At 49.3% G+C, this 26,592-nt stretch overlaps 2 protein-coding genes across 4 annotated transcripts; both read right to left on the minus strand.

The window, feature by feature from the left end:
• Positions 1 to 7: 7 nt before the first annotated feature.
• On the minus strand, positions 8 to 5,727 carry rgn (regucalcin). Of its 2 annotated transcripts, none has more exons than XM_072379287.1 (8): positions 5,652 to 5,727; positions 3,003 to 3,175; positions 2,749 to 2,931; positions 2,586 to 2,674; positions 2,395 to 2,509; positions 493 to 624; positions 250 to 404; positions 8 to 173 (listed from the first exon to the last, which is right to left on the minus strand). In XM_072379287.1, exons 2-8 carry the CDS (start codon positions 3,166 to 3,168, stop codon positions 123 to 125), a joined length of 891 nt encoding a protein of 296 aa, XP_072235388.1. In that variant the 5' UTR covers positions 3,169 to 3,175; positions 5,652 to 5,727; the 3' UTR covers positions 8 to 122. The 2 variants fall into 2 exon arrangements, with proteins under 2 accessions (XP_072235388.1, XP_072235387.1); XM_072379286.1 differs by having other exon boundaries at positions 3,003 to 3,206; positions 5,652 to 5,725.
• Positions 5,728 to 7,281: 1,554 nt separating this feature from the next.
• On the minus strand, positions 7,282 to 25,390 carry vps16 (VPS16 core subunit of CORVET and HOPS complexes). 2 transcript variants are annotated; one of them, XM_072379242.1, is made up of 24 exons: positions 25,210 to 25,390; positions 23,778 to 23,866; positions 23,534 to 23,625; positions 17,378 to 17,506; positions 17,137 to 17,281; positions 16,905 to 17,020; positions 16,701 to 16,823; positions 16,568 to 16,623; positions 14,923 to 15,012; positions 14,612 to 14,783; positions 14,394 to 14,525; positions 14,144 to 14,271; positions 13,969 to 14,004; positions 13,783 to 13,891; positions 13,392 to 13,526; positions 12,895 to 13,003; positions 12,722 to 12,819; positions 12,526 to 12,630; positions 8,973 to 9,050; positions 8,803 to 8,889; positions 8,106 to 8,188; positions 7,893 to 7,989; positions 7,704 to 7,807; positions 7,282 to 7,625 (listed from the first exon to the last, which is right to left on the minus strand). In XM_072379242.1, exons 1-24 carry the CDS (start codon positions 25,257 to 25,259, stop codon positions 7,484 to 7,486), a joined length of 2,505 nt encoding a protein of 834 aa, XP_072235343.1. In that variant the 5' UTR covers positions 25,260 to 25,390; the 3' UTR covers positions 7,282 to 7,483. The 2 variants fall into 2 exon arrangements, with proteins under 2 accessions (XP_072235343.1, XP_072235344.1); XM_072379243.1 differs by lacking the exon at positions 25,210 to 25,390 and adding an exon at positions 24,885 to 24,966.
• Positions 25,391 to 26,592: the final 1,202 nt, after the last annotated feature.

The raw sequence follows: 26,592 nt of genomic DNA on the forward strand, positions 1-26,592 counted from the left end.
AGCTAACACCTGATGTGCCTGTTCAACAGCATCATTAATCAATAGCTGCAGTTCATTGATTAGTCTGCTGAGGTCTTGTCTTGGAGGTCAGAGGTCAATCGTGGCTCCACACAACCTGACAATCATCCACAGAAGGAGTGTGATGGTCGACCTTTGACACCAAGTCCACTCACCTGCACACACAAACACACACCCTGTCACCTTCACCAGGTGTTTCTCACCCCCCAGGACAGGAACAGGTGTACTTACCCTGAACGTGTTCCCTGCCAGCGGCTGCTTGCTGCTCTCCGATTGGTTGAGGCCCAGACAGGCTGATGTCACATAAAGGTCAGAATAGTCTGGACCTCCGAAACAGCAGGAGGTGGTCTTAGTGACTGGGAGCGAGATGGTCTGCAGCCGGACACCTGAGGGTGGGACAAGCAGGTGAAATACACCTGAGGGAGGGGGTGGGACAGGTTATCAAGTACATCCAGTATCATTGATCCTGCTGACCAGTGGCTGGGTCGATGTTAATGACCCGTCCTCCATTGTAACACGCAACCCAAAGACGACCATCAGCGTCAAGTGTCATTCCATCAGGAAGCCCCTCCCCCTCCTCCATGCGGTACACCACACGGCGGTTTCCTAGGCAACAGAAATGCACTCAAATATGGAGCTTTATTATTTTACGAAGACATTTATTTTTACAGAAAGTTCCTGTAACTCAATAGTTAGTGAGGACTATTGTGGGTACTGCAGTGTTAGGACTCGGGTACTGCAGTGTTAGGACTCGGTTACTGCAGTATTGGGACTCGGGTTACTGCAGTATTGGGACTCGGGTTACTGCAGTATTGGGACTCGGGTTACTGCTGTGTTGGGACTCGGGTTACTGCTGTGTTGGGACTCGGGTTACTGCTGTGTTGGGACTCGGGTTACTGCTGTGTTGGGACTCGGGTTACTGCAGTGTTGGGACTCGGGTTACTGCAGTGTTAGGACTCGGTTACTGCAGTGTTAGGACTCGGTTACTGCAGTGTTAGGACTCGGGTTACTGCAGTGTTGGGACTCGGGTTACTGCAGTGTTGGGACTCGGGTACTGCTGTATTAGGACTCGGGTTACTGCAGTGTTGGGACTCGGTTACTGCAGTGTTAGGACTCGGTTACTGCAGTGTTAGGACTCGGTTACTGCAGTGTTAGGACTCGGGTACTGCAGTGTTAGGACTCGGGTACTGCAGTGTTAGGACTCGGGTACTGCAGTGTTAGGACTCGGGTACTGCAGTGTTAGGACTCGGGTACTGCAGTGTTAGGACTCGAGTACTGCAGTGTTAGGACTCGGGTACTGCAGTGTTAGGACTCGGGTACTGCAGTGTTAGGACTCGGGTACTGCAGTGTTAGGACTCGGGTACTGCAGTGTTAGGACTCGGGTACTGCAGTGTTAGGACTCGGGTACTGCTGTGTTAGGACTCGGGTACTGCTGTGTTAGGACTCGGGTACTGCTGTGTTAGGACTCGGGTACTGCTGTGTTAGGACTCGGGTACTGCAGTGTTAGGACTCGGGTACTGCAGTGTTAGGACTCGGGTACTGCTGTGTTAGGACTCGGGTACTGCTGTGTTAGGACTCGGGTACTGCTGTGTTAGGACTCGGGTACTGCTGTGTTAGGACTCGGGTACTGCTGTGTTAGGACTCGGGTACTGCTGTGTTAGGACTCGGGTACTGCTGTGTTAGGACTCGGGTACTGCTGTGTTAGGACTCGGGTACTGCTGTGTTAGGACTCGGGTACTGCTGTGTTAGGACTCGGGTACTGCTGTGTTAGGACTCGGGTACTGCTGTGTTAGGACTCGGGTACTGCTGTGTTAGGACTCGGGTACTGCTGTATTAGGACTCGGGTACTGCTGTATTAGGACTCGGGTACTGCTGTGTTAGGACTCGGGTACTGCTGTGTTAGGACTCGGGTACTGCAGTGTTAGGACTCGGGTACTGCAGTGTTAAGACTCGGGTACTGCTGTGTTAGGACTCGGGTACTGCTGTGTTAGGACTCGGGTACTGCTGTGTTAGGACTCGGGTACTGCTGTGTTAGGACTCGGGTACAGCAGTGTTAGGACTCGGGTACTGCAGTGTTAGGACTCGGGTACTGCAGTGTTAGGACTCGGGTACTGCAGTGTTAGGACTCGGGTACTGCAGTGTTAGGACTCGGGTACTGCAGTGTTAGGACTCGGGTACTGCAGTGTTAGGACTCGGGTACTGCAATGTTAGGACCCGGGTACTGCTGTGTTAGGACTCGGGTACTGCAGTGTTAGGACTCGGGTACTGCAGTGTTAGGACTCGGGTACTGCAGTGTTAGGACTCGGGTACTGCAGTGTTAGGACTCGGGTACTGTAGTATTAGGACTCGGGTACTGCAGTGTTAGGACTCAGTTACCCATGTTTCCGGTGGTCAAGTCGTAATCGAATGCGTCCACGGTCAGAGCCAAACTGTCAATATAGAAGAAGGTCTTCTGGTCCAGAGACCAGTCCAACCCATTAGATATGTCCACCTGAGGGACACAGGAGAGCTCAGGCAGGTAACAGGTGAACACTTTCAAAACATAACATACTGACAAGTGATGCTACCTGGCTCAGGTGTTTAGTCACTGCGAGGTCAGAGTTCACAGAGTAGAGAGATCCTTGCTTGTTCTGCACTTCCTCCTTCCCCATTGTACCTGAAGTACATCACTGTAACCGTAGTAACACATACAAAAAGGGAGCAGAAAGGTAACAAGGTTAGCAGACTGACCTGCCAGCAGCCGTCCAATCGGATCCACCTTCCCATCGTTCAGGCGGTTGTTGGGTTTGTCTTCGTCAACGTCCACCATTGATTTCATCATCCGAGTAGACCAATCAACAGCCACGATGCTGCGGCCCACACCTGCAACATAACCTCCTGACCTGCGAGGAACTGCGAAGCCCACCGTGTCACCTGGTCAGATAGGTGCGACATATGAGAGGCAGCCAGGTACAGGTGAGACAGGTACAGGTGACAGCATGTACCTGTCTCCACAGACTGGATCTGATTAGTCATTGGACTCCAGCGGTGGATTTTCTGCCCGACAATGTCGACCAACAGCAGCGTCTGCTCCGACTCCTCCCACACAGGGCCTTCACCAATCAGAGCACTCACCGCCACCACACTCTCTACCTTCACCGATGACATCATCAGCCGTCTGTAAGAACGAACCAATCACTGAATGCGTCCTGTTAATGGCAGAATGGACGCTTAGAAACACTCCTGTTTACAGCCACCATCTTATTACCTCAGAGCCAGAGCAGATTTACTACCTCATTTCAATTCAATTCAGTTTTACTTATATAGCGCCACATTACAACAATTGTACAACAATAAAACAGCAGTTTTAAATAGGATTCTATGTCGCCCGCTCTGGCCCCTGGAATGCATTTGACTATGGTCGCTGGTGTCTCTAATGCCACGTTTCTGACTATAGAGCTGCCAATTACCAGGGTTTTGTCCTCAGCGGGTGTGTCGCTGAGTGAGGGAAATCTATTTGAAACGTGGACAGGTTGATGGTGAAACGGGCTTGACTTTAGGACTATGACTCCTCTTCCTGACAGTCACCCAGCCACTCTTAAGTCCCGGCTGCTCGGGATCTGCTCGGGGACGACTAACAGAGCTAGCTACGCTAGGTGGCTCTGCACTGACTAAAGGGGCCTGGCTCGCTATCGGGTGGTTTTCAACAGTGCAGAACCGAGCTTCCAATTCAGATAACCTTGCCTCCAAAACTACAAAAAGACTACATTTGTTACATGTACCATTACCACTAAAGGAGGCAGAGGAGTAACTAAACATCTGACACACGGAGCAGGTGAAAGCAGGAGATGGAGGAAGAGAACTGGTAGCCATGCTAAGCTAGAGAACCAGACACACCGCTAAAAAGTGAAAAATAAAGACTGAAGATCTGTAAGAGTGAGTGTTAGAATATAACAAGTATGGGATAGAGTTAACTATGCAAGATGTGTAAATTATAGGGAGAAATAAGGTGATTATTAGTAGATCAAGAAATGTCACAGTGCACACACAAAGCAACAGGAAGTGATGCAATACGTCTCACCGCAAAGCAAAAGCAGCTTTTTAAAAGCAGAAAAAAATGTTGCTCTTCAGTCATTTTATCTTCAATCCTGATGTTTTTCTCAAAAATACGCATTAGAAATAATAACATGATACTACAGACTGTAATCCCCACTGAGAACTTTTGATTATACAGAAACCCACAAACTCTGATAAACTCCCAGCATTGATTTTACATCAGCAGGTCACCATCACAAGTTGAATGGCAGCAGTCAGGGTGATCTGCAGGGGTGAAATATCCACTCTGTGCCTCTAAACTTAATGTAATTGTCAAGAAAAGCCTTTAAAATGTATGAAATGTCTGTATTTCTCCTTCAGTTTACCAAAGAAACATCTGACAGAAAGATCTAAAAATAAATACATTTAAAAAACTGAAAGGCAAACGTTGTGTGCTCCTCCAAACTCCTGGCAGACTGCGTCAGTTCATTTATCAGTTTAGTTAAAGTGATTCAGCTTTTTTTCCTCTCTCACCAGACTCCATTTAAATTCTGTAGGTTTTTGATGTCTACATTTCAGACCTGATGGACTCCAACCAAACCCATTTGATGAATCTGCAGTATTTTCATAAATCATTCCTCCTCCGTGGGTCCGAGTGCATCGCTGTGGGCTCGGTGAGGGGCGATAGAGATGCTCACTTCCTCTGAAATTAACAATCAGACATCTGTCTAGCTATTCATCAGTTCTTCTCCCATTAGAATCAGAACCAGCTGTCCTTTGATCAGAATGAACTTCAGTCTGCTGCGAACAGCAGCTCCTTCCCTCAGAAAGACTCCGTATGTTGGTGTTGTTTAACAGCATCCGAGTTACAGACATTAACAGAAAAATCCCCAGGAGAATTTCTGAGAGCTGCAGGTGAAGCAGGACAACTTTCTGAGAGCTGCAGGTGAAGCAGAACAACTTTCTGAGAGCTGCAGGTGAAGCAGAACAACTTTCTGAGAGCTGCAGGTGAAGCAGAACAACTTTCTGAGATCTGCAGGTGAAGCAGAACAACTTTCTGAGAGCTGCAGGTGAAGCAGAACAACTTTCTGAGAGCTGCAGGTGAAGCAGGACAACTTTCTGAGATCTGCAGGTGAAGCAGAACAACTTTCTGAGATCTACAGGTGAAGCAGAACAACTTTCTGAGATCTACAGGTGAAGCAGGACAACTTTCTGAGGGCAGGAGGTTTGGTTCTGATTCTAATCTCAGAGGAGATGATTAGTTAACTCACCACAGCTGGACAGAGGTGTGATCGTTCTGTGGAGAGTAAGTGAGAATATGTGTCCGAGCTCACCGAACCGTCTCTGTGCAGGATTACACAAACTGAACACGCTGAAAATACCACAGTGGGGTGTGGTTCGGAGCCGAACTGTTGTACTTATGCGCAGTTAAAGTTTCAAACTGAACATAAATCAGTTGGTTAAACAAACCCCGCACGTGCTCCTGATTATGACACAGCAACATTTGCTTATTCTTTCTGTTTCAAACCTCAACAGCGTCATGAAAAATGCACCAGTTCCATTATTATTACTTTGTAGAGATAAGTAAGCTGGACATTTCACGGGTCTCTTCAACTTACCAGCCTCAGTGGTTGTAGGGAAAACTCAAAGCAACAACGCTGAATGTCCTTCCGAGTGTCGTACGGCAGCCTGAGCGTTTAGGGACCGTCTTCAAATGGCAGTCTCTGATTTTTCAGTCCGGACCACTTAAAAAAATAAAATTCATAACCCCACACTAATACTGTCACTACCCGAAAGTTAAGTCATAGTTTGTGCTTCAACTTCATGATTGGTCCGCTCAGAACATAATTTCCGGCATTTGCCTTTTCCTTAATGGTCTTAATGGCTGAACACGGCGAAGAAGCTCGTTGACATTCGAAATTATCTAAAGTGCATTTGTTCATCCAGGTTTTGAATTCACTGGTGTTGTAAATTCACCTGTTCCCAGCCTCGGTTGCCATTGGTTACTGTTGTTAACTGTGACTGGACGAAAAAGCAAGGATTCGGCTGTAACCCCTGAAAACACACAGCCACCCCCCCAGAGGCATGGCGGTGAACTGCAGAGCAACGCGTGCCCTGACGCAGAACTTCGAATGCTCAATGACGACATCAGGTCGACGTCGTCGACGTTCTGGAAGAGTATAAATCTGGCTTGAGTCTTACAGGTTGTTATTATTCACGCATATTCAATAGCGCCACCGTGTGGTCGGATATTAAGCATTTTACCTTTTGGCTAATAACTCATGAACCGTGAGGCGTAAAAAAGTATTTGCACAGTAGATTCCTTGAATGAAGTCGATTAAAATGGTATAGTCCACGCCCATTTGTGCCTGTGAATATTTTATCCAATCTTCACCAAATTTGCTACATATATTTAGATGACCCAAACAAGACTTTTCAATTAGTTTTTTTTTATATCACGTATGGTTTGTCTATAATTTACCATCAAATTATTAAAGGTGAGCATTACATGAATATTTCGTCATTTTATTTTGAAATGGCTCACTGGAATTTCAATCTATCACTACAGATCAACGTTTTTCTAAGCTCGATATGGAGCTTTCATAACCATCATCTCCCAGAAAATCATGTGAAATCTTCCTAGAAGCAATTAGTATTCATTGAGTATATTTTCTGAATATTTCTTGTTTTTATTAGAAATGGCTCACAGGAATTTCAACCCACAAACACAATTCTACTTGTCATCTGTTTGTGAGCTCGGTCATAAGTTCTAAATCATAAGTTTCTGGATGAGCACACCGTGGCCCCACAATCCAGTGAAATTTTCCTCGCCTCTACACAACAGAGCGTGTCAGCACACTGGTCACTGCGTGCTGCGTTCATGTACTCCTCGTAAACTCAACAATCCATGCTGAAGGTCCAACCTGAAGGTGATTCAATAAGGTCTGACTTTAAGGGCGTTCACATGTCCAACCAGCTTGTAGTAGACATTGCTTGACTTTGCTTTTGACTACTTGACTTATCAGGAACAGCACAGATTTATGAAAACAGATTCTAAATCAGCCTGTCAGGGTTCTTTGATTATCGATGCGAACGTCATGTGACCAGGAGTCAGCTGGTTGGACGCTACGCCACACTGTAGAACATTCAAACAAACCAGGATAGAAAGGATCATCTGATATGAGCAATATTTGATTTACAGTAAACAACCAACATTTTCTGGAGCTTTTTCAAAGTAAAACACCGTGCTGCTGGAAGCCTTTTATTCTGAAGCTTCAGAAGAGGGAAGCAATGTCACTGTGATGCATGAAGTCAAACCGGGGCGTGGCAGGATGTTTTGGTTCAGAAACAAAACAGAGAAGAAGAGAACTGGGTCAGCTGATCGATGATCAATAATGGCAACTCTGACAGTGGAGCTTGTTGACATGGCCAAACACCACCTAACAGTGCATCACTTTTTGGCGGCGGTCACTCTGGCTCGGTTCAACCTGTCAATCAGCTGCCGGTCGGAGGCGGAGCATCTGGAAAGGACCGCCCCCATCTCTGAGTCATTCCTGCGTTCAATGGCAGCGTCTGCTGCCCCCTCTAAGTCACTGAAAGGAAGAGAAGAAGAAGAGTTAGCAGGTGGTCAGGTCTCACCTACTGATAATGTCACAGGTGTGTCGTCTTACCTCACAGCCAGGTGAGCTTTGACCTTCTGCTCAGGCAGCACCTTGGAGATGTACTTCTTGGCTTCATACCTGTTGTTGTACTTAATGCAAATCTCAACAAACGCCTGAAGAAGACACCAAGCAAAGACTGATGGGAAATGCAGTTAACTTTAAATGATCCTGCTTATACAGGGCGGGTCTTCTTCTCACCAAGTAACCAATGGGAGACTTCTTGTATTTGGAAAACTTCTCCAACTCTTCCCACTCCTCCTTCTCTGCCAACGTCTTCAACTTCAGCCACCAATACCTGCACAGGTGGAATATGAGAGACAGGGGAAGGTGGCAGGTAAACACATTGCAGGAAGGGAACACAGAATATTGAAATGCACCAATCGCAGCACATTTTGTGACATTCGGTCTCACCTTTTGTCAGGTACTTTGAAGTCTCTGTAGAGCTGTTCTGCCTGTTTGTGAAGTCCTAACGACAACAGCACCTCCATGGTCGCCTGGACGGGAAGTAAGATCATCACAGGTTTATTTAGCCTCATGAGAAGAAATTTAACCTTCGTACCCTTCATCTGCCTGTAGAGAAAAGCCCCGCCCCTTTACCAACCTGCAGGGACAGCCCCAGAAGCCCCGCCCCTTTACCAACCTGCAGGGACAGCCCCAGAAGCCCCGCCCCTTTACCAACCTGCAGGGACAGCCCCAGAAGCCCCGCCCCTTTACCAACCTGCAAGGACAGCCCCAGAAGCCCCGCCCCTTTACCAACCTGCAGGGACAGCCCCAGAAGCCCCGCCCCTTTACCAACCTGCAGGGACAGCCCCAGAAGCCCCGCCCCTTTACCAACCTGCAAGGACAGCCCCAGAAGCCCCGCCCCTTTACCAACCTGCAGGGACAGCCCCAGAAGCCCCGCCCCTTTACCAACCTGCAAGGACAGCCCCAGAAGCCCCGCCCCTTTACCAACCTGCAGGGACAGCCCCAGAAGCCCCGCCCCTTTACCAACCTGCAGGGATAGCCCCAGAAGCCCCGCCCCTTTACCAACCTGCAAGGACAGCCCCAGAAGCCCCGCCCCTTTACCAACCTGCAGGGACAGCCCCAGAAGCCCCGCCCCTTTACCAACCTGCAGGGACAGCCCCAGAAGCCCCGCCCCCTTCTCATCATCCAGCTTCCGCTGAAAACGAAGGAGACGCATCTCGTCCTCTGTAGCCTGAAAACACACACACACACACACACACTCTGAACACGTGCAGACTCAACACACACACACACGTTTTGTTCACTTCCTGTTACCTTTGCAGAAAAGTCGTTCTTCGCCTTGTTGTATTCATCGACAGCACTCTGCAGCTGAGAGAGACGGCTCTCCAACCTCTGCAGACACACAGGTGAGACACAGGTGAGACACAGTGATCCTTTAGGATGTAAATGCAGTTGATAGTCATTCAGTGCCTCAATCTGTTGGTTTGTTTGTGTAAAATATGGGACAGACACCTCCTGTTACCTTGTTACAGGTGTGGCTGTTACCTTCTCTTGTTCAGCTATGGGACAGACACCTCCTGTTACCTTGTTACAGGTGTGGCTGTTACCTTCTCTTGTTCAGCTATGGGACAGACACCTCCTGTTACCTTGTTACAGGTGTGGCTGTTACCTTCTCTTGTTCAGCTATGGGACACACACCTCCTGTTACAGGTGTGGCTGTTACCTTCTCTTGTTCAGCTATGGGACAGACACCTCCTGTTACCTTGTTACAGGTGTGGCTGTTACCTTCTCTTGTTCAGCTATGGGACAGACACCTCCTGTTACCTTGTTACAGGTGTGGCTGTTACCTTCTCTTGTTCAGCTATGGGACAGACACCTCCAGTTACCTTGTTACAGGTGTGGCTGTTACCTTCTCTTGTTCAGCTATGGGACACACACCTCCTGTTACAGGTGTGGCTGTTACCTTCTCTTGTTCAGCTATGGGACACACACCTCCTGTTACCTTGTTACAGGTGTGGCTGTTACCTTCTCTTGTTCAGCTATGGGACACACACCTCCTGTTACCTTGTTACAGGTGTGGCTGTTACCTTCTCTTGTTCAGCTATGGGACACACACCTCCTGTTACCTTGTTACAGGTGTGGCTGTTACCTTCTCTTGTTCAGCTATGGGACAGACACCTCCTGTTACCTTGTTACAGGTGTGGCTGTTACCTTCTCTTGTTCAGCTATGGGACAGACACCTCCTGTTACAGGTGTGGCTGTTACCTTCTCTTGTTCAGCTATGGGACACACACCTCCTGTTACCTTGTTACAGGTGTGGCTGTTACCTTCTCTTGTTCAGCTATGGGACAGACACCTCCTGTTACAGGTGTGGCTGTTACCTTCTCTTGTTCAGCTATGGGACACACACCTCCTGTTACCTTGTTACAGGTGTGGCTGTTACCTTCTCTTGTTCAGCTATGGGACAGACACCTCCTGTTACCTTGTTACAGGTGTGGCTGTTAGCTTCTCTTGTTCAGCTATGGGACACACACCTCCAGTTACCTTGTTACAGGTGTGGCTGTTACCTTCTCTTGTTCAGCTATGGGACACACACCTCCTGTTACCTTGTTACAGGTGTGGCTGTTACCTTCTCTTGTTCAGCTATGGGACACACACCTCCAGTTACCTTGTTACAGGTGTGGCTGTTACCTTCTCTTGTTCAGCTATGGGACACACACCTCCAGTTACCTTGTTACAGGTGTGGCTGTTACCTTCTCTTGTTCAGCTATGGGACACACACCTCCAGTTACCTTGTTACAGGTGTGGCTGTTACCTTCTCTTGTTCAGCTATGGGACAGACACCTCCTGTTACCCTGTTACAGGTGTGGCTGTTACCTTCTCTTGTTCAGCTATGGGACACACACCTCCTGTTACAGGTGTGGCTGTTACCTTCTCTTGTTCAGCTATGGGACAGACACCTCCAGTTACCTTGTTACAGGTGTGGCTGTTACCTTCTCTTGTTCAGCTATGGGACAGACACCTCCTGTTACCTTGTTACAGGTGTGGCTGTTACCTTCTCTTGTTCAGCTATGGGACACACACCTCCTGTTACCCTGTTACAGGTGTGGCTGTTACCTTCTCTTGTTCAGCTATGGGACACACACCTCCTGTTACCTTGTTACAGGTGTGGCTGTTACCTTCTCTTGTTCAGCTATGGGACACACACCTCCAGTTACCTTGTTACAGGTGTGGCTGTTACCTTCTCTTGTTCAGCTATGGGACACACACCTCCAGTTACCTTGTTACAGGTGTGGCTGTTAGCTTCTCTTGTTCAGCTATGGGACACACACCTCCTGTTACCTTGTTACAGGTGTGGCTGTTACCTTCTCTTGTTCAGCTATGGGACAGACACCTCCTGTTACCCTGTTACAGGTGTGGCTGTTACCTTCTCTTGTTCAGCTATGGGACACACACCTCCTGTTACAGGTGTGGCTGTTACCTTCTCTTGTTCAGCTATGGGACAGACACCTCCAGTTACCTTGTTACAGGTGTGGCTGTTACCTTCTCTTGTTCAGCTATGGGACAGACACCTCCTGTTACCTTGTTACAGGTGTGGCTGTTACCTTCTCTTGTTCAGCTATGGGACACACACCTCCTGTTACCCTGTTACAGGTGTGGCTGTTACCTTCTCTTGTTCAGCTATGGGACACACACCTCCAGTTACCTTGTTACAGGTGTGGCTGTTACCTTCTCTTGTTCAGCTATGGGACACACACCTCCTGTTACCTTGTTACAGGTGTGGCTGTTACCTTCTCTTGTTCAGCTATGGGACACACACCTCCAGTTACCTTGTTACAGGTGTGGCTGTTACCTTCTCTTGTTCAGCTATGGGACACACACCTCCAGTTACCTTGTTACAGGTGTGGCTGTTACCTTCTCTTGTTCAGCTATGGGACACACACCTCCTGTTACAGGTGTGGCTGTTACCTTCTCTTGTTCAGCGATGGGACACACACCTCCTGTTACAGGTGTGGCTGTTACCTTCTCTTGTTCAGCTATGGGACACACACCTCCTGTTACAGGTGTGGCTGTTACCTTCTCTTGTTCAGCTATGGGACACACACCTCCCGTTACCTTGTTACAGGTGTGGCTGTTACCTTCTCTTGTTCAGCTATGGGACACACACCTCCAGTTACCTTGTTACAGGTGTGGCTGTTAGCTTCTCTTGTTCAGCTATGGGACACACACCTCCTGTTACCTTGTTACAGGTGTGGCTGTTACCTTCTCTTGTTCAGCTATGGGACACACACCTCCTGTTACCTTGTTACAGGTGTGGCTGTTACCTTCTCTTGTTCAGCTATGGGACACACACCTCCTGTTACCTTGTTACAGGTGTGGCTGTTACCTTCTCTTGTTCAGCTATGGGACAGACACCTCCTGTTACCCTGTTACAGGTGTGGCTGTTACCTTCTCTTGTTCAGCTATGGGACACACACCTCCTGTTACAGGTGTGGCTGTTACCTTCTCTTGTTCAGCTATGGGACACACACCTCCCGTTACCTTGTTACAGGTGTGGCTGTTACCTTCTCTTGTTCAGCTATGGGACACACACCTCCTGTTACCTTGTTACAGGTGTGGCTGTTAGCTTCTCTTGTTCAGCTATGGGACACACACCTCCTGTTACCTTGTTACAGGTGTGGCTGTTACCTTCTCTTGTTCAGCTATGGGACAGACACCTCCTGTTACAGGTGTGGCTGTTACCTTCTCTTGTTCAGCTATGGGACACACACCTCCTGTTACCTTGTTACAGGTGTGGCTGTTAGCTTCTCTTGTTCAGCTATGGGACACACACCTCCTGTTACCTTGTTACAGGTGTGGCTGTTACCTTCTCTCTGTAGCTGGCAGTAACGTAGTAATTGGCGAGCTCCTGATGGTCGTCGTCCTGGTTGTACAGATCCTTCAGAGTTTCTTGTTCCTGCAGCTTACAGAACTGAACACACAGACAGATAGATAGATGCACACAGGTGAAAATATTAAAACGCCATCATCATCATAATCACGCCGTGGTCACATGAGCACACCTGTCTGTAGAGGCTGAGGGCCACTGGCTGGTTTCTCAGAGTCATGAAGAAGTCTCCTCGGTTCATCTCATTCTTCAGGTATGTCACCACTGTGTAAACTGACAACATAGAGACACCCATCAGTGACTCATACTCACCTGGCAGACTGATGGGGGTGGGGCTTAAACACTCACCCAGGTCGGTGTCGCCACTCTCCACAGCTTTACTGAGAGCCAGCTGACTCCTCTTCATCTTCAACAGCAAAGGAACCTGCTCACCAGACCTGGCCTCAAAATCCAGCAACTGCCCGGAGAGAAGTACCACAGAGTACAACATCAGAGTACCACGACCGAGGTTTCTTCCTGTTAAAAGCGAGTCGTTTCTCTCCAGAGTCGCCTCAGGCACGCTCAGGACGGGAGATTGGACCAAAGACAAGTTTCAGTGCAACCTGTTGGTTTCCTTAGCTAGGATATTGTTTTTGAATTGGCTCTGTATGAATGAATTGGACTAATTTAGAATTTAATTAATTGGATCTGATTGGATTATGATTACAATGAATTGGACTCCAATTGGCTTGAATTGGACTATATAATTGAGGTGCCTTGAGGTGACATTTCTTGTGATTTGGCGCCATATAAATGAATCTGAATTGAATACTACGTCAGATTTTACAGCAGGTGGGGGGTAGTACCTTGATGGCGAGCTCGGTGCGTCCACATTCGTAAGCTTTAGCAGCGATGTGCGAGTATGAAACTCCAGGTGAGTCTCCCACCTTTGCACACAAGGCTCGAGCTATAGCCTCATCTGATAGGTCCTTTTGCTGCACCTGAACACACAAAGATACAGGTGAGTAACTCAGGTGAGACAGACACAGGTGAGTAACTCAGGTGAGACAGACACAGGTGAGTAACTCAGGTGAGACAGACACAGGTGAGTAACTCAGGTGAGACAGACACAGGTGAGTAACTCAGGTGAGTAACTCAGGTGAGACAGACACAGGTGAGTAACTCAGGTGAGTAACTCAGGTGAGTAACTCAGGTGAGTAACTCAGGTGAGTAACTCAGGTGAGACAGTCCAGTTACCTTGCAGGAGGCCCAGTGTTTGAGGACTCTGCTGACGCCCTGGTAGTCAGGAATTTTCAGATAGCGACAGATTTCAATTGCTAATGGATAAAACTGTCGATATACCAACCTGAGAGACAGGTAAGACACAGGTGTAAGTGAGAGATGAGGGAGAGGTGAGAGACATATGAGGCAGACATAACTCACCTGTCAGTCAGAACCTGTAGAGTCATCTGTTTGAATCTGACATCAAAGGTCAAGAATTACATCATCATGGAAACAGTGTGAATGTATCTCCCCTGAACTATGACAACAGTGGTTGAGTCCACCAACCCTAAACACTACATCTCCCATGATGCACCGTGGCAACACAATAGGATACTGAGTGTATGTGAGCGGCATTCCCACGCCACTCTCTCTGACAGCGTTCAGCACACGCAGCTCTCTGCAGGTCGACACGAAGTGGTCCGCACTGAAGTCTGACAGGAAACACTTCCCGAAGGACGCCGCCTGGAGGACAAGACTCCATGTTACACCCACCTGAGGTCAGTTTACAACCTGGGACATTCACATGCTGACTTGGGATCAGGCTCAACTCTGCAGTCAGGTTACAGCGTTTTAGGAATTCTCACCTTCATCAGGGATTTCTGGGTACTGGGGTCGTACTCGTGACCTGCCGCCTCCACACACTGCCGGACTGCGTCTCCCAGCACATTCTGCTCCTTGATCTCTCTGAGGTACTCATCGGCCTTCTGGCTGGACTTCTGCACAAACAGGAAACAGACGTCACACCTGTAAAGACCTACACCTGGGCTTAGAGAAGCGTATTGGAGCAGTCGAACAGGTGCACCTCGTACTCCCGGTGGGCCTCCAGCAGCAGAGCTCCAGGAGCCATGGAGGCGATCTTAAAGATGTCCTGACAGACCAGAGGAACCTCCTGCAGCAGGTCCTGACTGGTGGAGCTGATGATCCGAACTCCGTCTAGTTCTCCTACTAACACCGACTGGTCCTCGATAGGGAACCTAAAGTCAGGGTCAAGGGTTAAACACAGCACAGCTGAGGCGATCACCTGGACCACCTGGCTACGTCTTCACATCAAAGACCTGAAGAACTGAAGCTCCAGCAGAACCAGCAGCTGGACCCGTCTGGGTTAAAGGATACTGGATGGTGTCGTTACATGCTCCAGCCACCAGGAGCAACCTGTCCCACATCAGTACCACAGAGGGCTGCTGACTCTTGGGTCTGCGGCACCTGAGCAGATAGACAGACAGGTGAGTGGTGACCGACTGGAGGTGGACAGGTAAGCAGGGTTAGTTTAGTTTAATTATCTTTAAAGGTGGTCTGCCCTGCCAAATTCACTTTTTGGTAAAATTAATATTCTGCCCACAGTCCCCCGCCTCCTCAATATTGGAGCAAATTACAATCAGCAATAACAACATTTCTTTGGTGTGGCAAACGTCCTCGTGTTAAGATCACCACAAAGCAGCGAGAAAGGCCGGCCTGGGCTTTTATAAGTGGGCCTTCACACTGAGGCCGCTGTTTCCGCGGTTTCCACCTGATGCACAGGTGTCATGGCGAGCTTTGGAGGACTGGATGTCTGGTCTGTATTCTTTTGCTAATGTATTACACTCTAATAACCAATTCCGTTTGAGATGTGGTCCGATAATTTCATATTTGCTATTCATATGGAGAAATTAGCTGGTTAATACTTAATACTCGGGTATTCTCCAATAAATGTATGGGGAGGGGGAGTTACTTACTTTTTGCAGAACATATGTACTAAATATGGTGCATCACATACCTCCTTTTTCTTTAAGGTGCAGCTGAGATCACCTTTAAAAGACGATGGTGACCCGTTGCAGGGACCTTTCACACTACTTTTGAGACTCCACTGGTTCTTGTTGCAGCACTCTTACAGACCTCAACAAATATATTATAATTTTATACAGAGGGCATATTTAACTCCCAGGAAGCTTCATTTGATGAAGGTTATTAATGATCCTGTATGTACGTTCTGTTCTTCCAAAGCGAGTGAGTCTGGGAGGGTTTCCCGTTTGGAAGATGGTTGCCTCCAACTTATCCAAGCTGTTTCAGATCAGGTGGCCTTGTTCGCCTGCTACACTCATTTTGAACAATTTGTCATGGCTGGATTTGACGCTGGACAAGAGAAGAGCGCTGTTGGCTGGACTTACAGCTGTGATAAGGCCACACGTTGGAAACCTCCACATTCACTTTCTTTTCAACCATGGGTTTTTACATATTTGGACCGACAGCCAGAGTCCACAGAGCTAAAGAGTCTGCATTAAAGGCTTCTTGTTCACTTCTAACTATTCTCCGTGGATTCCAGGTGTGACCGGGTCTGGAGTTCTGGATGCAGGGTGTGGGTGGGTTATACATGGGGTTGTGACTTTTACTACCATTTTACTTTAGTTTTTATTTTATTTTATTTTATCTTGGATCTTTATTTGGAACACAAAAGAGTGGCATCAACAACAAAGCAGAAATAAATGGCATTCCAGTTTTTGTCATCAGGGCTTATAAGTCCAAAGAATGTACAAATCAAGGGTCAGACCCTGATCCCACTGTCCAGTAACAAGATAAACTGCATGAGATTAGTGTTAGAGTCACATCAGCCGGAGCACAGTTATCTTCTTTAGGCCCAGGTTGACCTAAAGTTTTTATTTCTTTATTTCTATTAAATTGTATATATATATATTTAATCTATTTTTGTAACATGTGCATATACCCATTTATACTTTTCTTTAAAATAAAACAAACTGGCAGGTCCAGGAACAGGTAAACTTACCAGACCATCTGTTTGGGTGGTGTTGACTTTTTGGTGTTGACTTCACTCAGTTTCTCCTGCAGACAGAAGGTTAATCTGTTAATCTTCCACTCAGATCTAACCCCACCGGTGAAAGAAGAGTTTAGCTGCTCACCTGTAGGTTGGACGAGCCAGTCCACAAGTGTCCGTTTTCAGTGAAGAGAGCCACGTACTTGTAGCTGAAAGACACCGACATGTGGACTATGCTGCCAGCCTGAGGACTGAGACCTGCAGGATACTGAGGGAAGGTGAACAGGTGGTCAGACAGGTACCTGAACCCATGTCATGTTTCACCTGTCTACATCTGTGTCTGTCTCACCACTGCAGTGCAGGACGTGTTATCCAGGACAAATAGTTCAGGTCCGTTTGACAGCAGAACCTTTGTCTGTCTGTCCTGAGTAAGGACGACCCAGCAGGTGGGCTTCCCCTGCAGACCTGAGAAGGTGAGACACGTGAGATGAAGGTCTGGATCCCTGGACCAATCAAAGCAAGTTTCTCTTTATGTTTTGAATCAAATTTACATCTAAATGCTCACTGACATATTGACTCACCTGGAACCTCAGGTAACCTGCGAAGCTTCAGGTCTTCAATATTGGTTGCCAAGGTGAAGCGGGAGGATCCCGTTACTATGGCAATTCCTGTCCCATAAGGAGAGTGAAACACCTTGGCCTCTAACACCTGACTCTGGACCACTTCCTGTTTAAATAACAACATGGTTGACATAGACCTACGCGGATGTAGGTAGTTAACTAGTTAATAGAATGTAGGTAGTTGACTAGTTAACAGACTCACCTGTCCCATGCTAAAGTGTCTCTTGAAGGATCCAAAAAGGTCATAGATCAGAACCGATCCATCCCCCTGAACACACAACAGCTCATCACTGACCGACCAACCCAGATGGACTACTGGACCGCTCTTCCACTGATGGAGAGAGACAGGTGAGAGAGGTGAGACAGGTGAGACAGACAGGTGAGACAGACAGGTGAGACAGAGGCATGTGAGAGAGAGACATGTGAGACAGGTGAGAGATGTGAGAGACAGACAGGTGAGACAGAGGCATGTGAGAGAGAGACATGTGAGACAGGTGAGAGATGTGAGAGACAGACAGGTGAGACAGAGGCATGTGAGAGAGAGACATGTGAGACAGGTGAGAGATGTGAGACAGACAGGTGAGACAGAGGCATGTGAGACAGACATGTGAGAGAGAGAGGCGTATGTGAGACAGACATGTGAGAGAGAGAGGCGTATGTGAGACAGACATGTGAGAGAGAGAGGCGTATGTGAGACAGACATGTGAGAGAGAGAGGCGTATGTGAGACAGACATGTGAGAGAGAGAGGCGCATGTGAGACAGACATGTGAGAGAGAGAGGCGCATGTGAGACAGACATGTGAGAGAGAGGCGTATGTGAGACAGACATGTGAGAGAGAGAGGCGTATGTGAGACAGACAGGTGAGAGAGAGAGGCGCATGTGAGACAGACATGTGAGAGAGAGAGGCGCATGTGAGACAGACATGTGAGAGAGAGAGGCGTATGTGAGACAGACATGTGAGAGAGAGAGGCGCATGTGAGACAGACATGTGAGAGAGAGAGGCGCATGTGAGACAGACATGTGAGAGAGAGAGGCGCATGTGAGACAGACATGTGAGAGAGAGAGGCGCATGTGAGACAGACATGTGAGAGAGAGAGGCGCATGTGAGACAGACATGTGAGAGAGAGAGGCGTATGTGAGACAGACATGTGAGAGAGAGAGGCGTATGTGAGACAGACATGTGAGAGAGAGAGGCGCATGTGAGACAGACATGTGAGAGAGAGAGGCGCATGTGAGACAGACATGTGAGAGAGAGAGGCGCATGTGAGACAGACATGTGAGAGAGAGAGGCGCATGTGAGACAGACATGTGAGAGAGAGAGGCGCATGTGAGACAGACATGTGAGAGAGAGAGGCGCATGTGAGACAGACATGTGAGAGAGAGAGGCGCATGTGAGACAGACATGTGAGAGAGAGAGGCGCATGTGAGACAGACATGTGAGAGAGAGAGGCGCATGTGAGACAGACATGTGAGAGAGAGAGGCGCATGTGAGACAGACATGTGAGAGAGAGAGGCGCATGTGAGACAGACAGGTGAGAGAGAGAGGCGCATGTGAGACAGACAGGTGAGAGAGAGAGGCGTATGTGAGACAGACATGTGAGAGAGAGAGGCGCATGTGAGACAGACATGTGAGAGAGAGAGGCGCATGTGAGACAGACATGTGAGAGAGAGAGGCGCATGTGAGACAGACATGTGAGAGAGAGAGGCGCATGTGAGACAGACATGTGAGAGAGAGAGGCGCATGTGAGACAGACATGTGAGAGAGAGAGGCGCATGTGAGACAGACATGTGAGAGAGAGAGGCGCATGTGAGACAGACATGTGAGAGAGAGAGGCGCATGTGAGACAGACATGTGAGAGAGAGAGGCGCATGTGAGACAGACATGTGAGAGAGAGAGGCGCATGTGAGACAGACATGTGAGAGAGAGAGGCGCATGTGAGACAGACATGTGAGAGAGAGAGGCGCATGTGAGACAGACATGTGAGAGAGAGAGGCGTATGTGAGACAGACATGTGAGAGAGAGAGGCGCATGTGAGACAGACATGTGAGAGAGAGAGGCGCATGTGAGACAGACATGTGAGAGAGAGAGGCGCATGTGAGACAGACATGTGAGAGAGAGAGGCGCATGTGAGACAGACATGTGAGAGAGAGAGGCGTATGTGAGACAGACATGTGAGAGAGAGAGGCGCATGTGAGACAGACATGTGAGAGAGAGAGGCGCATGTGAGACAGACATGTGAGAGAGAGAGGCGCATGTGAGACAGACATGTGAGAGAGAGAGGCGCATGTGAGACAGACATGTGAGAGAGAGAGGCGCATGTGAGACAGACATGTGAGAGAGAGAGGCGCATGTGAGACAGACATGTGAGAGAGAGAGGCGCATGTGAGACAGACATGTGAGAGAGAGAGGCGCATGTGAGACAGACATGTGAGAGAGAGAGGCGCATGTGAGACAGACATGTGAGAGAGAGAGGCGCATGTGAGACAGACATGTGAGAGAGAGAGGCGCATGTGAGACAGACATGTGAGAGAGAGAGGCGCATGTGAGACAGACATGTGAGAGAGAGAGGCGCATGTGAGACAGACATGTGAGAGAGAGAGGCGCATGTGAGACAGACATGTGAGAGAGAGAGGCGCATGTGAGACAGACATGTGAGAGAGAGAGGCGCATGTGAGACAGACATGTGAGAGAGAGAGGCGCATGTGAGACAGACATGTGAGAGAGAGAGGCGTATGTGAGACAGACAGGTGAGAGAGAGAGGCGTATGTGAGACAGACATGTGAGAGAGAGAGGCGTATGTGAGACAGACAGGTGAGAGAGAGAGGCGTATGTGAGACAGACATGTGAGAGAGAGAGGCGTATGTGAGACAGACAGGTGAGAGGGAGGCATGTGAGACAGGTGAGAGGGAGGCATGTGAGAGGGAGGTATGTGAGACAGGTGAGAGGGAGGTATGTGAGAGGGAGGTATGTGAGACAGGTGAGAGGGAGGCATGTGAGAGGGAGGTATGTGAGACAGGTGAGAGGGAGGTATGTGAGACAGGTGAGAGGGAGGCATGTGAGACAGGTGAGAGGGAGGCATGTGAGACAGGTGAGAGGGAGGCATGTGAGACAGGTGAGAGGGAGGCATGTGAGACAGGTGAGAGGGAGGCATGTGAGACAGGTGAGAGGGAGGCATGTGAGACAGGTGAGAGGGAGGCATGTGAGACAGGTGAGAGGGAGGCATGTGAGACAGGTGAGAGGGAGGCATGTGAGAGGGAGGTATGTGAGACAGGTGAGAGGGAGGTATGTGAGAGGGAGGTATGTGAGACAGGTGAGAGGGAGGCATGTGAGAGGGAGGTATGTGAGACAGGTGAGAGGGAGGTATGTGAGACAGGTGAGAGGGAGGCATGTGAGACAGGTGAGAGGGAGGCATGTGAGACAGGTGAGAGGGAGGCATGTGAGACAGGTGAGAGGGAGGCATGTGAGACAGGTGAGAGGGAGGCATGTGAGACAGGTGAGAGGGAGGCATGTGAGACAGGTGAGAGGGAGGCATGTGAGACAGGTGAGAGGGAGGCATGTGAGACAGGTGAGAGGGAGGCATGTGAGGGAGGCATGTGAGACAGGTGAGAGGGAGGCATGTGAGACAGGTGAGAGGGAGGCATGTGAGGGAGGCATGTGAGAGGGAGGTATGTGAGACAGGTGAGAGGGAGGTATGTGAGACAGGTGAGAGGGAGGTATGTGAGACAGGTGAGAGGGAGGCATGTGAGGGAGGCATGTGAGACAGGTGAGAGGGAGGCATGTGAGGGAGGCATGTGAGACAGGTGAGAGGGAGGCATGTGAGGGAGGCATGTGAGACAGGTGAGAGGGAGGCATGTGAGGGAGGCATGTGAGACAGGTGAGAGGGAGGTATGTGAGGGAGGCATGTGAGACATGTGAGAGGGAGGTATGTGAGACAGGTGAGAGGGAGGTATGTGAGACAGGTGAGAGGGAGGTATGTGAGACAGGTGAGAGGGAGGCATGTGAGACAGGTGAGAGGGAGGCATGTGAGACAGGTGAGAGGGAGGCATGTGAGACAGGTGAGAGGGAGGCATGTGAGACAGGTGAGAGGGAGGCATGTGAGGGAGGCATGTGAGGGAGGCATGTGAGACAGGTGAGAGGGAGGTATGTGAGACAGGTGAGAGGGAGGTATGTGAGACAGGTGAGAGGGAGGTATGTGAGACAGGTGAGAGGGAGGTATGTGAGACAGGTGAGAGGGAGGTATGTGAGACATGTGAGAGGGAGGTATGTGAGACATGTGAGAGGGAGGTATGTGAGACAGGTGAGAGGGAGGTATGTGAGACAGGTGAGAGGGAGGCATGTGAGACAGGTGAGAGGGAGGCATGTGAGACAGGTGAGAGGGAGGCATGTGAGACAGGTGAGAGGGAGGCATGTGAGGGAGGCATGTGAGACAGGTGAGAGGGAGGCATGTGAGGGAGGCATGTGAGACAGGTGAGAGGGAGGCATGTGAGGGAGGCATGTGAGACAGGTGAGAGAGAGGTATGTGAGGGAGGCATGTGAGACATGTGAGAGGGAGGTATGTGAGACAGGTGAGAGGGAGGCATGTGAGACATGTGAGAGGGAGGTATGTGAGACAGGTGAGAGGGAGGTATGTGAGACAGGTGAGAGGGAGGCATGTGAGACAGGTGAGAGGGAGGCATGTGAGGGAGGCATGTGAGGGAGGTATGTGAGACAGGTGAGAGGGAGGCATGTGAGGGAGGCATGTGAGACAGGCGAGAGGGAGGCATGTGAGGGGGGCATGTGAGACAGGTAAGAGGGAGGTATGTGAGACAGGTGAGAGGGAGGTATGTGAGACAGGTGAGAGGGAGGTATGTGAGACAGGTGAGAGGGAGGCATGTGAGACAGGTGAGAGGGAGGTATGTGAGACAGGTGAGAGGGAGGTATGTGAGACAGGTGAGAGGGAGGTATGTGAGACAGGTGAGAGGGAGGTATGTGAGACAGGTGAGAGGGAGGTATGTGAGACAGGTGAGAGGGAGGTATGTGAGACAGGTGAGAGGGAGGTATGTGAGACAGGTGAGAGGGAGGTATGTGAGACAGGTGAGAGGGAGGCATGTGAGACAGGTGAGAGGGAGGCATGTGAGACAGGTGAGAGGGAGGCATGTGAGACAGGTGAGAGGGAGGTATGTGAGACAGGTGAGAGGGAGGTATGTGAGACAGGTGAGAGGGAGGTATGTGAGACAGGTGAGAGGGAGGTATGTGAGACAGGTGAGAGGGAGGTATGTGAGACAGGTGAGAGGGAGGTATGTGAGACAGGTGAGAGGGAGGTATGTGAGACAGGCGAGAGGGAGGCATGCGAGACAGGTGAGAGGGAGGCATGTGAGACAGGCGAGAGGGAGGCATGCGAGACAGGTGAGAGGGAGGTATGTGAGACAGGTGAGAGGGAGGTATGTGAGACAGGTGAGAGGGAGGTATGTGAGACAGGTGAGAGGGAGGTATGTGAGACAGGTGAGAGGGAGGTATGTGAGACAGGTGAGAGGGAGGTATGTGAGACAGGTGAGAGGGAGGCATGCGAGACAGGCGAGAGGGAGGCATGCGAGACAGGCGAGAGGGAGGCATGTGAGACAGGTGAGAGGGAGGTATGTGAGACAGGCGAGAGGGAGGTATGTGAGACAGGTGAGAGGGAGGTATGTGAGACAGGTGAGAGGGAGGTATGTGAGACAGGTGAGAGGGAGGTATGTGAGACAGGTGAGAGGGAGGTATGTGAGACAGGTGAGAGGGAGGCATGTGAGACAGGCGAGAGGGAGGCATGTGAGGGAGGCGAGAGGGAGGCATGTGAGGGAGGCATGTGAGACAGGTGAGAGGGAGGCATGTGAGGGAGGCGAGAGGGAGGCATGTGAGACAGGCGAGAGGGAGGCATGTGAGACAGGCGAGAGGGAGGCATGTGAGACAGGTGAGAGGGAGGTATGCGAGACAGGTGAGAGGGAGGTATGCGAGACAGGTGAGAGGGAGGTATGTGAGACAGGTGAGAGGGAGGTATGCGAGACAGGTGAGAGGGAGGCATGTGAGACAGGTGAGAGGGAGGTATGTGAGACAGGTGAGAGGGAGGTATGTGAGACAGGTGAGAGGGAGGCATGTGAGACAGGTGAGAGGGAGGCATGTGAGACAGGTGAGAGGGAGGCATGTGAGACAGGTGAGAGGGAGGCATGTGAGACAGGTGAGAGGGAGGCATGTGAGACAGGTGAGAGGGAGGTATGTGAGACAGGTGAGAGGGAGGCATGTGAGACAGGTGAGAGGGAGGCATGTGAGACAGGTGAGAGGGAGGCATGTGAGACGGGTGAGAGGGAGGTATGTGAGACAGGGGCAGGTGTGCGTTTCCTTACAGGGAAGCTTGCGATGGAGACTCCTGAGGCAGAATAAATCTCTAACTGAGGACGAGAGCTGGGAGAACGTCTGATTGGTTCTCTGAGGAGAGCTGAGGAAGAAACACAGCTTTAACACGGTGACTTAAGGGTTAGGGTTAGGGTTTAGGGTTAAAGGTTAGGGTTAGGGTTAAAGGTTAGGGTTTAGGGTTAAGGGTTAGGGTTAGGGTTCTGTAAAAGAAACCACATAAACAACAACACACACCTACTGGTCCTCCATACGGAGCTGCAGCCACCAGGCTGTCTCTGAGTCCATCCCGTAGATTCCAGCACATTTCATACAGCTCCGTCTTACTGTAACACGAAAACACAGAAAAACAACAATAATAATAATAATACATTTTATTTGTGGGCACCTTTCACGACATTCAAAGTCACCATACAAACACAGCGCATAAGTTTAAAAAACAGCAGTCATTCTGGTGATGATCCGGCAGCTGAATCCTGGACCAGTTGGTGTTTATGGAGAAGCTTGAGTGGCAGAGATAGCAGTACAGGTGGAAATATTCTGACCGAGTGAGGTTGTTGAAGGATAAAGTACCGTCAAGGATGACACCCGGGCTCTTAACTTTAGAGGAGGGAGGTACTGTGGAGTTGTCGATTGTTATTGAGAAGCTGGGGGACTTGGCCAGAGTGTGCTTGGAGCCAACAAGAAGAACATTTTATTGCTGTTGAGTCTGAGAAAGTTGTGAGTTAACCAGGTACTGACTTCAGTAAGGCATTCAAAGAGGGATGAGGGGGAAAGGGTAGAGTGTGGCTTGGAGGACAGATACAGCTGGGTGTTATCCGCATAGCAATGAAAGTGAATACCAAATTTCCAGAAGATGTGAACAAGTGGTAGGAGGTAGATTATGAGGAGGAGGGGGCCCAGGACAGAGCCCTGGGGTGCGCTGAGTATGGTTGGAGAGGTATGACTTAAACCAGACGAGAGGGGTGAAACCAAGTGAAGCAAGTCTGTCAAGGAGAGTGATGTGAGAGATTGTGTCAAATGCTGCACTAAGATTGAGGAGGATGAGGATAGATAATAGTCCAGAATCAGCTGCCATAAGAAGGTCATTTGTGATTTTTACCAGGGCTGTTTCAGTGCTATGAAGGGGACGGAAACCAGACAGGAAATAAATATAAAGACACGTGACAACAAAATTACATACATAAACACAGCCATCAGACACATAAAGAAACAAACACAACACATGTAAAACACATACACATTAATACACAAATAAACTGACAGTTCATACAAATCCTTCATTCACATTTCCGACTATTTAATTCTGCCTTGGTCCTCGGTAAAACTCCAATACCTCCTCACTTGGCTGAACTGCGGATCTGATTGGCTCCACTCTTCTGCTTAATTCGTCATTAACAGTTTTGTAATGACGCCCCCAGGTGTGTTGGAAAGACGTGATTAAAATACCAAACCGGTTAATGGCGGACATCACAGCTAGCGTCGGGCTAAGTGGTCACGTGACCGGCAGGGCAAAAAAGAACACTGTAACGCAACTGAATAAATGTATGATTTAAACATGCGTGTGGCTACATTAGACAGGTGAGCAGTCAGCTGACTTCCAGTGTGCACGAAGACTTGCAATCTGACGTCACTTGACAGCTAACGTTAACAACAGAGGTGAACTGACCGATAGAAAGCTTCTCCCAGCGGGTTCCAGTTGGCCGTGATGAACGCCATGCTGAGCTCCTCCAGACACAGGAGGACCCTCAGTTTATGGAGACGAACACGATGATGATGATAGTCTGCTGCTGGCTGTGTGACTCGGTCAGCTGACAACTTCTTCTTCTACGGTCCAATAAGCAGCAGGTGTCGCCTCCTGGTGGAGTCACGCGCAAGCTCTGTGCGTGTTTAAAAAATCCATGTCTTCACAAACCCATCAGAGGGGAAATTCTTTGAATTCCTGACGTTCCCAACAGCAACCCCGGAGCGGGATGGTGGGTTTGCAGTGTTTCCGTGAACTTTCAAACAGTTCAGTTCATTTCAGTTTATTTAGAAAGCACCAAATCACAACAAATGCCATCTCCAGGCACTTTAAAGATACAGTTCAAATTCAAGTAAATTACAATCAAATTCATTGTAATACAGTCATAGTCCAATCAAGTCCAACACTGAACCAATTTTAAAAAGTAGCCCAGCTAAGGAAACCAACGGATTGCTCTGAAACTTCTCTTTGGTCCAATTCCTCATCCTGAGCTGCAGGAGGTAACAGTGGAGATAAAAAAAATAAACAGGAAGAAACCTCCGTCAGAACCAGAACCAGGAAGGGTCCATCTGCCTGGACCAGCTGGGGCTGAGAGGACAGGAAAGAGGGGACAACAAGCAGCGTAACACCAGGCCAGAGACACCTGCTGAGAGAGAGAAACACAAGTTAATGACAGCAATGATGTCATAGGTACATGGAGGGAGGAGAGGTGCATCATGGGAGCTCCCCCAGCAGGCTGGGCCTATAGCAGCAGAACTATGGGATGTTTCAGGCTCACCTGAGCCATCCCTAACTATAAGCTTCATCAGAAAGGAAAGTTTCAGCCTGATCTTAAAGGTAGAGAGGGTGTCTGCTTCCTGAAGCCAAACTGGCAGCTGGTTCCACAGAGAGGGGCCTGATAACTGAAGGCTCTGCCTCCCATTCTGCTTTTAGGGGCCTGATAACTGAAGGCTCTGCCTCCCATTCTGCTTTTAGGGGCCTGATAACTGAAGGCTCTGCCTCCCATTCTGCTTTTAGGGGCCTGATAACTGAAGGCTCTGCCTCCCATTCTGCTTTTAGGGGCCTGATAACTGAAGGCTCTGCCTCCCATTCTGCTTTTAGGGGCCTGATAACTGAAGGCTCTGCCTCCCGTTCTGCTTTTAGGGGCCTGATAACTGAAGGCTCTCCCTCCCGTTCTGCTTTTAGGGGCCTGATAACTGAAGGCTCTGCCTCCCGTTCTGCTTTTAGGGGCCTGATAACTGAAGGCTCTGCCTCCCATTCTGCTTTTAGGGGCCTGATAACTGAAGGCTCTACCTCCCATTCTGCTTT

Source organism: Leuresthes tenuis, unplaced genomic scaffold (assembly GCF_036924035.1).
Source record: "Leuresthes tenuis unplaced genomic scaffold, fLeuTen1.0.hap1 SCAF_1, whole genome shotgun sequence".
In the NCBI taxonomy this organism is placed as follows: domain Eukaryota; kingdom Metazoa; phylum Chordata; class Actinopteri; order Atheriniformes; family Atherinopsidae; genus Leuresthes; species Leuresthes tenuis.